This window comes from Monodelphis domestica, chromosome 2 (assembly GCF_027887165.1).
Source record: "Monodelphis domestica isolate mMonDom1 chromosome 2, mMonDom1.pri, whole genome shotgun sequence".
Lineage (NCBI taxonomy): Eukaryota > Metazoa > Chordata > Mammalia > Didelphimorphia > Didelphidae > Monodelphis > Monodelphis domestica.
The window spans coordinates 373,309,116-373,325,316 of NC_077228.1; the positions used below are offsets into that span (position 1 = coordinate 373,309,116).

General features: G+C 38.3%; 1 protein-coding gene across 2 annotated transcripts in view; it reads left to right on the forward strand.

Moving 5' to 3' along the window:
* Positions 1 to 9,591, forward strand: part of AFG1L (AFG1 like ATPase) — a 240,805-nt gene extending 231,214 nt beyond the window's left edge. For both annotated transcript variants that reach the window (XM_001368423.3, XM_007484405.3), the window contains 2 exons: positions 3,575 to 3,688; positions 8,964 to 9,591. In XM_001368423.3, the coding sequence (XP_001368460.1) occupies positions 3,575 to 3,688; positions 8,964 to 9,092 (243 nt within the window). In that variant the 3' untranslated portion in view covers positions 9,093 to 9,591. The remainder of the gene's footprint in view (positions 1 to 3,574; positions 3,689 to 8,963) is intronic.
* The last annotated feature ends 6,610 nt before the right edge of the window (positions 9,592 to 16,201 follow it).

Here is a 16,201-nt window from a genome sequence, read left to right on the forward strand (position 1 = left end):
CCAAAATTAGAAGGGAAGCAACAAATTGGGAAACAATCTTCATAATAAAAACCTCTGACAAAGGTCTAATTACTCAAATTTATAAAGAGTTAAAGCAATTGTACAAAAAAATCAAGCCATTTTCCAATTGATAAATGGGCAAGGGACATGAACAGGCAGTTTTCAGCCAAAGAAATCAATACTATTAATAAGCATATGAAAAAGTGCTGTAATTCTCTTATAATCAGAGAGATGCAAATAGAAACAACTCTGAGGTATCACCTCACTCCTAGCATATTAGCTAACATGACAGCTATGGAAAGTAATGAATGCTGGAGGGGATGTGGCAAAGTAGGGACATTAATTCATTGCTGGTGGAGTTGTGAACTGATCCAACCATTCTGGAGGACAATTTGGAACTATGTACAAGGGGCAATAAAAGACTGCCTGCCCTTTGATCCAGCCATAGCACTGCTGGGTTTGTACCCCAAAGAGATAATAAGGAAAAAAACTTGTACAAGAATATTCATAGCTGCACTCTTTGTGGTGGCAAAAAACTGGAAAATGAGGTGATGCCCTTCAATTGGGGAATAGCTGAACAAATTATGGTATATGTTGGTGATGGAATACTATTGTGCTCAAAGGAATAATAAAATGGAGGAATTCCATGGAGCCTGGAACAACCTCCAGGAAGTGATGCAGAGCAAAAGGAGCAGAACCAGGAGAACATTGTACACAGAGACTGATACACTCTGGTACAATCGAAAGTAATAGACTTCTCCATTAGTTTCAATGCACTGTCCCTGAACAACAGGCAGGGATCAAGGAGGGGAAAAAAAAGCACTATCCACAAGCAGAGGACAAAAGGTGGGAGAAAAAACACCAAGGAAGGACAACAGCTTGACTACAGTAGTGGAGGGGATATGATCGAGGAGAGACTCTGAATGAACACCCTAATACGGAAACCAACTGCATGGAAATGGACTTGGGTTGAGGACGCATGTGATACCCAGAGGAATCACGCATTGCCAATGGGAGGGGTAAGGGGAGGAGGGAAGGGAAAAAAAGGTGATTTTTTGTTTCTAATGAATAATGTTTGAAAATGACCAAATAAAATAATGTTTAAAATCCAAAAAAAAAAATGACCATCCTACCCAAATTAATTTACTTATTTAGTGCCATACCCATTGAACTACCAAAAAACTTTTTTACTGAATTAGAAAAAACTATAGCAAAGTTCATTTGGAAGAACAAAAGATCAAGGATATCCAGGGAAATAATGGGAAAAAAATGTGAAAAAAGGTGGCCTTGCAGTCCCAGATCTCAAACTATAATAATATAAAGCTAAAAATCTGGGAAGGTTTGAGCATTGTTTTTTAGCATTATAACAACATAGTAGGAAGTAATAGTAAGCAGGTTACATATATGAATATATGCAAATGTGTATATGTATTCTTATTTATACACATGTATATAAATATATACATGTAATAGTATTTATATAGCACCTACTATGTGTGAGGCTGTGCTAAATGTTTTATAATAACATATTGCAGACCAAAACATACTGTATTTTGCTTTTTGTTTGTTTAAGATATCTTCAACAAAATGATAAATATGGAAAAATGTTTTACATGATTATAAATTTAAAGTCTTTATCAGAAAAAGGAAAAAATACTTGTACAAAAATATTTATAGCCATGCTCCTTGTGTTGGCAAAAAAATTGGAAAATGAGGGAGTATCCATCAATTGGGGAATGACTGAACAAATTGTGGTATCTGATGGTTATGGAATACTATTGTGCTGAAAGGAATAATGAACTGGAGGAATTCCATGTGAACTGGAATGACCTCCAGGAATTGATGCAAAGAACTGTGGGAGTAGAAATACAGAGAAAAAAAACATAAGATCAATCACATGGTTTTGGCATTAAATGATGTAGCAGTTAAAATTAGTTTCTCTGCTAAAAGTATATTTTTATGAGGTTTATTAAAGGTTAAGAAATAAAGAAAATACAAAATAAGAAAGCACATGCCTAGGAGGGCCGAATGGCCCATTCACTTACACTACATCATGAGAGACTTGTGTGCTTGGAAGCGCAAGCAGGAAGAGAGCTAGCAGAAGGCAAAGTCGATTTAAAAATAATTTCTGTTCTCTGCGCAGGTGAGATTAGAGGGCATCTTGGGAACTAGAGCAAGGACTTATGGGGATTAAAGTCCGGGGTTCAAATCTCCATTTTTACAATGATCACTCTATTGCAAATATGAGTAACATGGAAATAGGTTTCTAACAATGATGCATGGATAACCTAGTAGAATTGCTTGTCAGTTTGGGGAGGGGGAAAGGAAGTAGGGTGGGAACAATCATGAATCTTGTAACCATGGAAAAATAATCTAAATAAATTGGGGAAAAATAAATATTTATCAGATTATTTACAGTTTAAGATGGGTAGGAGTGTGAGGCATTGTGGGATGGTGAGAGAGAATATGAATTCAATTTTTAAATGAATATTTAAAATTGTTTTTACATATAATTGGAGGAAAATAAAATATTAACTCATTTGATCTTCAAAAAAAAGAATAAATGACAGATTATCTTTATTCATAAATTGAGGACTTAGCAAGACACTATTCAGCCAACATGATTCCAGAATGCAGTCATGGAAAGTGACTGACTTTTGGAAAGGAGCCATCATTGTGTTTCATATTCTGAATGGAGGGGAATCTTGCTCAAGTACCACAGATGAGGTGAAAAGCTCATTTGGATATTGGATGTTCAGCATCTGTACTACATGTTAAAATATGACGCTGTCTTTTCAGGTAGTTTTAACTCTGAAAGGGTCAGGATTTTTTTTTCTGTTTTCTCTCATATAACTATTGAATGAATAGATATTTGAGTAAGTGTTACCACCTTGATTCGGTATAAATGGATTGGGACTGGACCTGTGAACTCATTGTTATAGGAGACCTTCAATGAGCATCTTCCTTTGCCATTGCAGATTAGCCCCTTCTTTGTAAATTACTGCTTACAGAGTTGCCTATATGAATGTGATTCAAACAAAAATCAGAATATTTAAAACAACAAAAAGGGCATGTCATACTTGAGCTAATGGATAAAAGAACTCATGAAAGATAGAAAACTGTACCCTATGTCTGATTACATAGGCACACTCAAATATTTATGTAATCAGGAAATAGTGTAAAGCTGAGTTCTTTTTTAAAGGCTCCTTGATAGTATAATAGTGCTAGTGTTTCAGTGCTCTGGATGGCAATAAAGACATGGTCTATAATGCCATGATAGTGTGCTGGCCATTTACTTTGGCAGTACAGAAGTAGCCAGGCAAATGTCTCTAAGGAATCAAATGTCTGCCTGGTTCCAGAAATCAAAAAGTGCCTGTGTTTATCCTTCAGTCCTTCTAGAACTAACAAAAACTTCTGAGAAAATTAGATGGATTCTCCAGAAAAGGAAACATTTAGATGACGAGGACAGTGTGAGGGAGTTGTTTTCAGTTGGGTAAAAGATGTGTCCCTTCCTTCCTGTGTAAGATCAAAGGACGGCACTGCTGCCCCGTTTTCTTTCATTTCTGTGTTCCAGGTACGCATCATTTGTTCTGCATCCAGTCCTCTGTCAAGCCTGTTTTTGCATCAACATCATGACAGTGAGTCGGAGCAGAGCAGGATCCTGATGGATGATTTGGGCCTGAGCCAGGTAGGCGATATTAACATAATCTCCTTTTATCAGAAAACAGATTAATTGGTTTGGGTCTGCTATGGAGGCAACACTTTAGGAGATGGAATGCAGTGCAGTTAACTCTTGATTCACTGCTTCCTCCTAAGACCAGTGACAGATAATTTATACCATATATATATGGTATATATTTATTCTGGGTGCATTTGCATGGTGCCCATCGCCGATGGAGCTAGATAGACCCTTGGACAAGTGCAATGCCCTACAAGGTGAGGATGATAACAGTTGTGCTGAGGCTCAAATGAGGTCATGTAGAAATGTTGCAGACTTCCAAGTTATATAAATAAATAAATAAAGGGGAGGGGGCAGCGAGGGGTCTCAGTGGATAGAGACCCAGGCCTGGATATGGAAGGCCAATTGTTCCAATCCAAATTCAGACCTTTCCCAGCTCTGTGACCCTGGACAAATCACTTAACCCACAATGCCTACTCCTTCCTGCTCTTTTGACTTGAGACCAATATACAGAATTGATTCTAAGACAGAAGGTAAGGGCTTAAAAAAAAAAAGAATCAAGGAGTACAGGTCAGGCCACCACAGTGTCTGTTCATTTATTCAGGGCCTTAGATTAATTGGATTAATCTGAAATTAATTAATATGAAACAAGGCTAAATCCAATTCAGAAAAACTTAATATTTCTTTCTACCAAAAGAGACATAACAGTATTTTTCACCAGTTTAAAGGGGCCAAACTTTAATCTGGCCAGTTTTGTCCGAAGCTTTGTTTCCTAACTCCACAGAATCACCTCTTAATAAGAGTCTATTCAGGGCCTGGGAGAATCAGGTCATTATGGTCGACCAAATGAAATCCTGTTTTCAATAGTCACTTGAATCCTTTTGTAGAGATGTACCCTAGACCTGTGTCCTATGAACTCTTGAAGTTATTTTTGTAAAAGCCATACTGAGATATTAGCATTGATGGTGCTTGTCTTTTTTTTTTTACATTTTCAAGATAACATTTCAAGCAATATATTTCTATTCTTTGAATATATTTTATTTTATTTTCCCCTTTAAATTTTTATTTAATTAATTAATTTAGGATATTTTTCCATGGTTACATGATTCATGTTCTTTCTTTCCCCTCCTCCCACCCCCCTCCCAAAGCCAACACGCAATTACACTGAGTTTTACATGTGTCATTGATCACAACCTCTTTCAATATTATTGATAATTGCACTAGAGTGATCATTTAGAGTCTACATCCCCAGTAATATCCCCATCGACCCATGTGATCAATCAGTTGTTTTTCTTCTGTGTTTCTACTCCCACAGTTCTTTCTCTGGATGTGGGTAGCATCTTTCTCATAAGCCCCTCACGATTGTCCTGGATCGTTGCCCTGCTGCTAGTAGAGAAGTCCATTACATTAGATTGTGCCATAATGTATCAGTCTCTGTGTATGATGTTCTCCTACTTCTGCTCCTCTATCTCTGCATCAATTCCTGGAGGTCTTTCCAGTTCACATGTTTATTATTCCTTTGAGCACAATAATATTCCATCACCGACAGATATCACAATTTGTTCAGCCATTCCCCAAATAGAGGGCATCCCCTCATTTCTAGTGTTTTTGCCACCACAAAGAGCGCAGCTATGAATATTCTTGTACAACTCTACCAGCAATGTATTACTGTCCCAATTTTGCCACATCCTTTCCAACATTCATTACTTTCCATTTTTGTCATGTTAGCCAATCTGCTGGATGTGAGGTGATACCTCAGAATTGTTTTGATTTGTCCATGTTCACCTAATTTACTTATACTTTCCTTCTTTTTATTCAAGTCATTCACCCATTCTGAGTTTATCTTAATGTAGGGTGTGAGATGCTGATCCAACCCCAATATCTCCCATAATGTTTTCCAATTTTCCCAGCAGTTTTTGTCAGATAGTGGATTTTTGTCCCAAAAGCTGGGATCATTGGGTTTATCATGCACCATTTTGCTGAGGTCACTTACCCCAAGTCTATTCCAATGATCTTCCTTTCTGTATCTTACTAGTACCATATTGTTTTGATGACCACTGCTTTATAGTACAGTTTAAGATCTGGTACTGCTAGGCCCTCCTTCTTCACATTTCTTTTCATTATTTCCCTGGATATCCTTAATCTTTTGTTCTTCCAAATGAACTTTGTTACAGTTTTTTCTAATTCAGTAAAAAAGTTTCTCGGTAGTTCAATGGGTATGGCACTGAATAAGTAAATTGATTTGGGTAGGATTGTCATTTTTATTATGTTAACTCATCCCACCCATGAGCAATCAATGTTTTTCCAATTGTTTAGATCTAGTTTTAATTGTGTGGAGAGTGTTTTATAGTTGTGTTCATATAGATCCTGTGTTTGTCTCAGCAGATAGATTCCAAAGTATTTTCTATTGTCTAGATGATTCTAAATGGAATTTCTCTTTCTAATTCTTGCTGCTGAGATGTGTTGGAAATAGATAGAAATGCTGATGACTTATGTGGGTTTAATTTGTATCCTGCAACTTTGCTAAAGTTGTTGATTATTTCCACTAGCTTTTTAGTTGGTTCTCTAGGATTCTTTAAGTAAATCATCATGTCATCCACAAAGAGTGATAGCTTGGTCTCCTCATTGCCAATTTTAATACCTTCAATTTCTTTTTCTTCTCTAATTGCTACTGCTAGTGTTTCTAGTACAATGTCAAATAGTAGAGGAGATAATGGGCATCCTTGTTTCACTCCTGATCTTATTGGGAATGCATCTAGTTTATCCCCATTGAAGATGATGTTTGCTGGTGGTTTTAGATATATACTGTTTATTATTTTTAGGAAAGGCCTTTCTATTCCTATACTTTCTAGTGTTTTCAGTAGGAATGGGTGTTGTATTTGTAAAAGGCTTTTTCTGTATCTATTGAGATAATCATGTGATTTTTGTCGGTTTGCTTGTTGATATGAGTGTATTTTTAAAAATCGGGGTTTTAGTTTCTTGTCACAGACCTCAGTTCAGATGAGATAGTATCTCAGATCTCCACTTCTTTAAGGTAGAAAAGATCAGAAAGCAGAACGTCATCTGAGAAATGGCTTGTCATTAAGAGTCTGTTGTAAATCAGTGACTTGTCTTATAGATGCATCCCAAAGAGAACTCGCCATTTGTAGAACTCCAAGAATCCATTATGTCCTAAAGGATAAGAAGATATAAAGAGGTTTTACTATTAATTAGCACAAAATTAATATTGGAATGTATGAATTAGACTTAGTGTGCAAGCCATGTTCCAGCACCCCCACAATTGAACTTTAAGACAAAAAAAGGTGACTACTAAACCCAGACACCTCAGAATGACCCCAGGCAGGGGCAGAGGCTCAGAGGCAGAGAGCCAGCCTGGAGGTAGGAGAACCTGAGTTCAAATGTGGCCTCAGACACTTCCCAGCTGTAGAACACTGAACAAATCTCTTAACCCCAGTTGCTGCCTAGCCCTAACTACTCCACTGCCTTGGAACTGATAATTAGCATCCATTCTAAAAAAGAAAATAAGGGTTTGAGAGAGAGACAGAGAGAGAAAGGGGACGAAGGGAGGGAAGGGGGGAGGGAAGTCATGGCTAGTTCATTTAATCCCCTGTAAAAGAAAAAAGAAAAACCAAAAAACATGTCACAGCCATAGAGACAGGAGGCCTCTGCAGCCTTTCTTAACAAAGGAAGGAACCACTGAGTAGTAGGTACAGTGAAAAGAGAAGACTTGGGTTTAAATACCAATCCTGCAACTTACTACCTCCATGATCCTTTGGACTAGTTATTTCACATCTCCTGGGCTCAGTTTTCTTGATCTGTAGAATGAGAAGATTTGGCTAGAAGTCCTCTGAGTTCCATCTTAGCTCTAAATTGTTGATCCTATTACCTTATGGAGTCCTTAAACCACAAATGGAATTTTTCCTCTTCAGTTTGACAAAATGGATTTTTTAAAATTCTCTTAAAACTAATACTGTGTATTGCTTCTAAGGCAGAAGAGTGATAAGGGCTAGGCAAGGAGGCTTAAGGAACTTGCCCAGGTTCACACAGCTAGGAAGTGTCTGAGGCCAGATTTGGACCAGGATCTCCCTCTAGACCTGGCTCTTAAACCACTGAGTTACCTAGCTGCTCCTAAATGAAAATGTTTTGCTTTGTTCCAAGAACGCACAAGTACCTTAAAATATATCAATTTGGAGCAATTCTTTGTGGTAGCAAAGAATTGGAAATTGAGAGGATGTCCAATTGGAGAGTGGCTAAACAATCCATGGTACATGTTGGGAATGGAATACTATTGTGCCATAAGAAATGACAAGCAGAAGAATTTCAGAAAAATATGGAAAGACTTACATGAACTGATGCAAAGTGAAATGAGCAGAACCAGGAGAACATCGTACACAATAACAATATTGTTTGATTAAAAAAAAATGTGAACAACTAAGTTCTCAGCAGTATTATGATTCAAAACAGTCCCAAAGACTCATGATAAAAAATAACATCCACATCCAGAGAAAGAACTGATTAGAGTCTGAATGCACTAGAATGTACTATATTTTACTCCTTCCTTCCTTCCTTCCTTCCTTCCTTCCTTCCTTCCTTCCTTCCTTCCTTCCTTCCTTCCTTCCTTCCTTCCTTCCTCCCTCCCTCTCTCCCTCCCTTTCTCTCTCTCTCTCTCTCTCTCTCTCTCTCTCTCTCTCTCTCTCTCTCTGTCTCTGTCTCTCTTCCTTCTTTTTTGTTTGAGATCTCTTCCACAATGTGACTAATATGGAAAATATTTTACACAATTAAACATGTAAAATCCACATCATATTGTTTACTGTCTTAGGGAGAAGGATGGTGATAAGAGTAAATGAAAGAATTTGGAATTCGAAATTTAAGAAACAAACAAATGTTAAAAAATAAAAAAGAATATGTCAAAATTCCTCTGGGTCCTCTGGCCTCTCCTAATTTACTGTTGTAGTAATAGTTTTCCACAATGCCATTATTATTACTTTGCATACCCTTATTGCCTAAGAACTCCTTTTGGAAAATTTTTAGAGGGAAACTCGATTTTAGCTCATAGTTTTATGTCTTGGCTTCCTTTTAACACCAAAGACCATTTAAAAAACATATTTGCCTTGCTACTTTTTTCTTGGTAATTTGTTCTGGATACTATCACTTGAAATATTTTGAGGAATTATGAAATATTTTGAGACATAATGTGATACTTTAGAATAAGTTAACTAGTAAAAATGCCCTTTGAGTACTTGTCGTGGGTTGTGAGAATTTGACTTTGTTTTCTCCCCTCCAGGGTTCAGCTGAATCACTTTCTATGTTTACGGGAGAAGAGGAAATCTTTGCATTTCATCGAACAATCTCCCGACTCACAGAAATGCAAACTGAACAATATTGGAATGATGGTGACAGAAGCAAGAAGTGATTCTTACTTACAGATGATTAAAGCTCAGGACAAATGTGGATGTAGGGGAGAAAAAGCTTTACTGTGGAAATTAAACTAATTATTTTTCCACTAGTATATAGATTTATTGTGCACTTTATCCTTTGGACCATAGATCCTGTATCTCAAGTTCCTATCAAAGAGTGCATGGATTAGTAAGTTAAAGCAATTTTTACAGCTTCATATTTTAAATATTTATTTTGACCTTTATTCCATCAAAAAAATTAAAATCCATGTGTTCGAAGATTATTAGTAACAGGCTTTTTAGCTATGTGTAAAGCCACGCCACATGAAAAGGGAATTGGCTCCTGTTCCATGCTGAAACTATATTTATAAGAATATGTCTTTAATGAAAGAAAAAACCACTTACAAAAGTAGAAGGCTTTGTACCAAAATCAATCAATTAGGGGCAATAAAATCCTGAGTTTTATGCGTATTACAACATACTTGAATTGTAATAAACCTGTAATTACCGTCTAAACTTTCAGGTTCTCTTGTCTACTCTCTTCTAAACTTTCAGGTTCTCTTATTGAGTGTCAGTTACTCAGAGCCTGAAATCCTGCTTTAGTAGACTTCAGTGGTGAAAACAAAATCACCTGGGAGAATGTGGCTCTGTTAATACAAGGAGAGAGGAAGGGAAATATCTTCCTTTTCACTCTTTTGCTAAAGACCTCAACAGCCCAATAAATAGACTAGAACAACTGACACATTCATTAAGGTCTCTTTGGCATTTTTATTTTAAATAACTTCTTAGCCTCTGTGAGATCCTCTGCCAGCAAGGTCCAGGATATGAAGGAATAACAAGAGAGCCTCACACACTTGATGTAACTCTAAGACGGATTAATGACATTTAAACCAGCCTATGACGCTACATGTACCCACACTGCCACCCTCTTCTGGAAATTGGTTTTGACTCTGATAGGTGACAGGCTCAAGGAACCAGCTCTGCCCGACTGTCTGGTTCTCCGCGTTTAGTGCTGCTTGGTAAGGGGAGCCAAGCCTCGGGCAAGTGTTCGAAGCCTAGACCCCTTTGAAGACATTAATCATGAGTAGGATGAATAATTAAGATAAATCTGTAGTGGGCAGTCTGGGGCTGGAGTTAGAAGGCTGACTCGTTACAGAAGCCTGTTCTGTCTCTATGTCCCTCATCGCTTTCATCGTAGCCATGCCCACATTGCCTCGAGACCCCGGAATCTGACCCCCCCATACAAAGAGTGACGGAATTCAAGTACTCCATCACTTAACCACCAGGAGCATTTGGGAGCCCATAGAGATTGCAAATGATTATAGTTGACAGTAGAAGTATAAACATGGATCTAAATTAATTCATTAGTTAATCAAAGAATCTCAGAAGTGGAAGGAACCTGGAGGAGATGTCATCCAGTTCAGACCTCCCCTCCTTTTATGGAGGCAGATATTGAGACTCGGTGAATTTAGCCTGAGGTCGATCATACAACTAATGGCAACACCTTAGGTTGTTAACCTAAGGACTGGCTCCCCTAAGTTGGGTGTTTTCCACCAGTCTTTCCACCTCTCCATTGTTCTTCCCTGATGCAGACTTTAGTCAATCCATATGTGATAAAGTGATGGACAGGTGAATGGATGCATATCCAAGAATAGAGAAAAACTGAAATCTAGGCTTTCAAAAGCAGAGTTAATTTTTTTTAAAACCATTTTTATTCAGATAAAAAAACTGGGTTAAAACAGTTTATGCTCATTAAAATCTCATTGTTAGTTCAATGGTTTTTTTTTAAAACAACTTGTTTTTTCTCTTGTAAGTTTAATTGTTAATTTAATTTCAAGTTAAAATGAATATTTTTCTTTTTCACTTTTTTCAAATTAGAGTTCAGTTGTCTGAATAATGTTCTTCTCGAATGGGCTTTCTCTCTTCATTATTATATCACTATATATCATACATATCATTGATATATATCAATATATATTATGTAGTGATAGCAATATATAATTATATTCATATATCTGTCAGCCATTTTAAGTGAACATATCAATGCATTTGTGTCCATATCTATTTTTGATTCCTAAATTTAGAACTTGATGAAATCTTAGAGGTCATGAAATCCAACATCCTTATTTTAGAGCTTAGGGTCCCAGGCTTAGAGGGGTTGAATGGCTTGCTCATGGTCACCCAGCTCTGACACTTTCTGTGTTAGAAATAAGGCTTGGACTTAGGTCCTCCTGACTCCAAGTCCGGCATGCCATCCACCTCACCACCTAGTGGCTTCTCAGAAATATCAAGGGTTATCAGAAGTGGGCTGGTGGCTGGTAGGAACTACATATTATAAATATACACTTGTTTGGATTAAATAGATTGATAACATTGTTTCCATGGACAAATACATTTCCCAGGCACCATACTGCACAATCTCATCCCTATGGACACTCCTTTTCAATGATGTGGGTTGCTGGCCCATATTGATGAACTTGTATGTTGCTAAAACCACCCCCCATCTCTTTTAGTTTAGTAGCTATCCAACCATGCTTCCTCCATCTTGTATTTACAAAACTGATTTCTTGAATTTATGTTGGACTTTTTCCACATAAAATTTATCTCATACGTCAGCCCCATACTCAAACCTGTTGAGATCTTTTTGGTTCCTGACTGTTCTACAACACAGAAGCTCTTTTTCCTTGCTTTGTATCATTTACAAGTGCAAAATGCCATCTCTTCCTTTATCCAGGTCCATGATAAAAATGTTAAACACTGTTTAGATAAAGACAGATCCAATAGAGACTCTCCTCTAAGTTAAAGTCTGAGTTAAGGCTTATTCTAGAACCCCCTGATAATGGGTCTATTTCTGATGGACAAGACATTCCAATATATGAAGTACTGAACAAAAACCCCTGAATATTCACTCTGCCTATAGCATTCTTTAGAGTTCAAAAACTGATTCAGGAGATTGGATCAAGTAAAGAATTCAAACCATGCATAAACAATGGCCCATTTGCTCTTTGTTGTGCTGTGGGGTATATAGATGGTTACTTGATCTAGAGATGAGCTACTCTGGGAAAATAGCCCCGAGCCCAATCACATCCCTACTGCAACCCCCTGGCTCTGTGATAACAGGCCAAAAGCCAACCATGTAAATTAGAGAAGGTTGTACAGTGGTTGATGGAATTCCTTCTATTTCAGGGACCACCATGTTTCTCCACCTGTTCCCTGTCCTTCCTCTGGTCTAGCCAGACTATACCAAGTACTGTCTTCCTTTTATTAAAAAATACACTTGTAGTAACATCTTTTGGTTTTTATATTATCAGAATTTTTCTCAACATCCCTCTCCCCCTTCCAGAGAGCCTTTATGTATAACAATGTTCTGAGAATAAAACCACTTGGGGAAGAAAAAAATTGGTGAAACCAATCAATACACTTGGAGCAAAAAGGTACCACATCCATGGACCTCCCACCTTTGCAGGAAGAGTAAGGTGGGCACACTAAATATTTTCTAGAATATTACAAAGAATAGAAGATCAGCATTCCATCACTCTATAGTTTGTGAATTCTGCTTTTTTTTTAATTGGGATATTTTTCCTCTCCATTCCTATTCCCCATAGTCTTTCAAGGATCATAGAATTACAAAATTTCAGAGGTGGAAAGGATTTTCAGAGGCTATCTAAATAAAAATCTTATAAAAGAGATCATCCAGGCAATTAAAGACCTCCAAGAGGGAACCAGGTTATTTCCTGAGGTAGCTTAACATTTTAGACAATTCTAATTATTAGGAAGCTGACACTCATCTACACTAGAAAGCATTGTTTGGATCGTACATCTGTTGCTTTCAAGAAGAGTTGAGTTTTTTCTCCTAATCCACCATTAGGTTCCTTAGAATTACAGTATCACTGTGTTTTTTTTTTTTAAGAAAAACTATAAGAATTAATAGTTGAAGTAAAAGAATTAAATTTTAAGGTGATGGTTCTGACCAAGTATTGTTTTTCCTCTGTGTAGCCTTTGTATCCTCAGAGTTAAAAGGCTGTTTGGCTGAAAATGAAAACAGAATGGAGGAGTGGCCACTTCCTCCTTTGGATTCCACTCTTGCCATGTGGGCATTTCCAATCTGGTCCCTTTCTCCTCCCCAAAATAAGACTTACCCTCCAGTCATCACCCTCAGCTCTGGCCCTACAAGGCCTACTTACTCTCTTCTCCTACTGGTGAGTTTTGTCTGGTCCTTCCATTTATGGAGGAGCCCAAGATGGCCTGCTTTTGTTCCCCTCCTGGCTCTATTTCTTTTCCAGCTTTCAAAACCACAGTCCCATACTTTCACTGCTTTTCAGTTCCTGTTTCTGGGCTGTTACACCCCATTATAATAGAATCTTGTGGCAAGGGCTGTTTTCTTTTTTGTATCTGTATCCTCAGTGCCTGACACATAGTAAGTGTTTAATAAATGCTTACTTCAAAACCCCTTGGAATTGCTTGGCTACAGGAGGGGAGAGGGAGAAGGGGAGGGAAAGAACATGAATCATGTAACCATGGAAAAATAGTCTTAAGTTAATTAATTAAATAATTTGAAAATTAAAAAATTACTAATATTAAAAAATACTTACTTCTTCCTTTCTTCCTTCCCTTCCTACATTCCTTTTTTCTTTCTTTCCTTCCCTTCCTCCTTCCTTTCATTTCTCCCTTCCTTTCCTTCCTTCCTTCCTTCTTTCTTTTCTTCCCTTCCTTCCTTCCTTCCTTCCTTCCTTCCTTCCTTCCTTCCTTCCTTCCTTCCTTCCTTCCTTCCTTCCTTCCTTCCTTCCCTCCTTCCTTTCTTTCCTTTCTTCCTTCTTTTCCCCTCCTTTTTCTTTTCCTTCCCTCCTTTTATTTTTCTTCTCTTTTTCTTTCCTTCTTTCTACCTTCTTTCCTTCCTCCTTTCCCACCATCCTTCCCTCCTACCCACAGAACAACTTCTCCAAATACATAAAGGGAAGATGAAGCAATGAGAAAGGCAGGTTTTCATGTCTTCTCTTAATCCTACCTGTGAGTCCATACAATGCAGCCTCTCACAAAGACTAAGGGGCCAGCTAGGTGCCTCAGTGGACAGAGAGCAAGACCTAGTGATGGGAGGTCTTGGGTTCAAATCTTGCTTTAGACACTTCCTATCAGTGTGTCCCTGAGTAAGTTACTTATTTCCGATTGACTAGTCGTTATTGCTCTTCTGCCTTGGAACTAATACATAATAGAAGGTAAGTTTTTTCAAAAAAGAAAAGACAGCAAAACTGGACAACAGCATCCTACCAGACAGCAATAGTGATTAACTTGCTCTAGCCTTGGTTTCAACTTTATTTACTTTGGGACATTTGAAAAATTATTATAATTTCCTTTTACATCACTCCAGAGACCCCAATTGTCCTTTAGTCTACATACTAAGGCCTTTTGTTGCTCCCCCCAATCCAGTCCCTGCTTTTGAATTAAATGAGATAATACGTGTAAAAATCACTTGACACAGTGCCCTGCACATAGTAGGCACTTTATAAATATTTATTCCCTTCCCTTTTGCAACAAATAAAAAAGTAGTTATGACCTATTACATTTTTATCTAGAGCAAGCTGGCATTAAAGTACTAAATCGGGAATTATGAGCAAACCTAAAATGATAAGGGGAAGGAGAGAGACATTTCACTGCCTGATGTCTGTTCTTCTGAATGGAAAGTCACTGACCACTGGTAGCTCAGACACCTAGTCCTTGGTGCGTTTGACTGTCCCATCCTGGCCACTGAAAGTGGATGCAAGGGAGAAGCTAGGTGGATCAGTGGATTGAGAGCCGGGCCTAGGGATGGGAGGTCCTGCATTCAAATGTGGCCCCAGACACTTCCTAGCTGTGCGATCCTGAACAAATCATTTAGTCACCATTGTTAACCCTTGTTACTCTTCTGCCTTGGAACCAGTACTTAGTATTGATTTTTAAGATGGTAGGTGGGAGGAGGGGGGGGGGGGGTGAGAGACGACAGACAGACAGACAGACAGACAGACAGAGAAAGAGACAGACAGAGAGAAGAGAAGAGAAGAGAGAAGAGAAGAGAAGAGAAGAGAAGAGAAGAGAAGAGAAGAGAAGAGAAGAGAAGAGAAGAGAAGAGAAGAGAAGAGAAGAGAAGAGAAGGGAAGGGAAGGGAAGGGAAGGGAGGGGAGGGGAGGGGAGGGGAGGGGAGGGGAGGGGAGGGGAGAGGAGAGGAGAGGAGAGGAGAGGAGAGAAGAGAAGAGAAGAGAAGAGAAGAGAAGAGAAGAGAAGAGAAGAGAAGAGAAGAGAAGAGAAGAGAAGAGAAGAGAAGAGAAGAGAAGAGAAGAGAAGGGAGGAAAGAGAAAGAAAAAAGAAGAAGGGGAGAGGAGGAAGGAAAGAGGGAGAAAGGGAAGGAGAAGGAAGAAAGAAAGGAAGGAGCGAGCCACTGAATTCAGAGCCCCAGCAATAAGCCACAGCACAACATCTTAATGCTCAGTCTAGGCTCACATGACAAATTCTCAAATTATACACTTCATGTTTTCTCTTAATCTTACCTGTGAGTCCATACAATGCAGCCTCTCCCAAGAGTCTCAGACTCCCGGGACAACGAGAAAAGTTGCTGCTCATTTGGGACTGTCTCCCAAACCTCACGCAGCTAGATGATAAGAACTTTCTCCCTGGCAACAAAGGAATTATCCCCAAACCTCTATATCTGTCACTACTTTTTTTTTTCTTCTGAAAAACTGGAAATAGCTATTTGGAGTTTTGCATTGTCTTGTCTCCAGCCTTCCCAAGTCCTCTGTAGGTTAAAAATAGCTAGCTAATATAGTTAGCATTTATAGGATCCTTTAAGATTTACAAAGAAAGCACTTTATAAATATTATCTCATTTGATCCTTAAAACAACCCTAGCAGAGAAGGTGCCACTTTTATACCAATTTTACAGCTGAAGAAACTTGAGGAAGGCAGAGGTTTAAATGGCTTGCTCAATGTCACACAGCAGGAGGCTGGATTTGAACTTGGATCTTCTTGACTCCTGGCCCGGTACTCTCCACAGTGTAACAGAATAGATTATCCTTCAATGTTTGAACATGATAAGTCACACGTGTGCCTGGGTTTCTCTTCTTCTTAGAAATAGATAAATCTCTACCTTTTTGACTTGC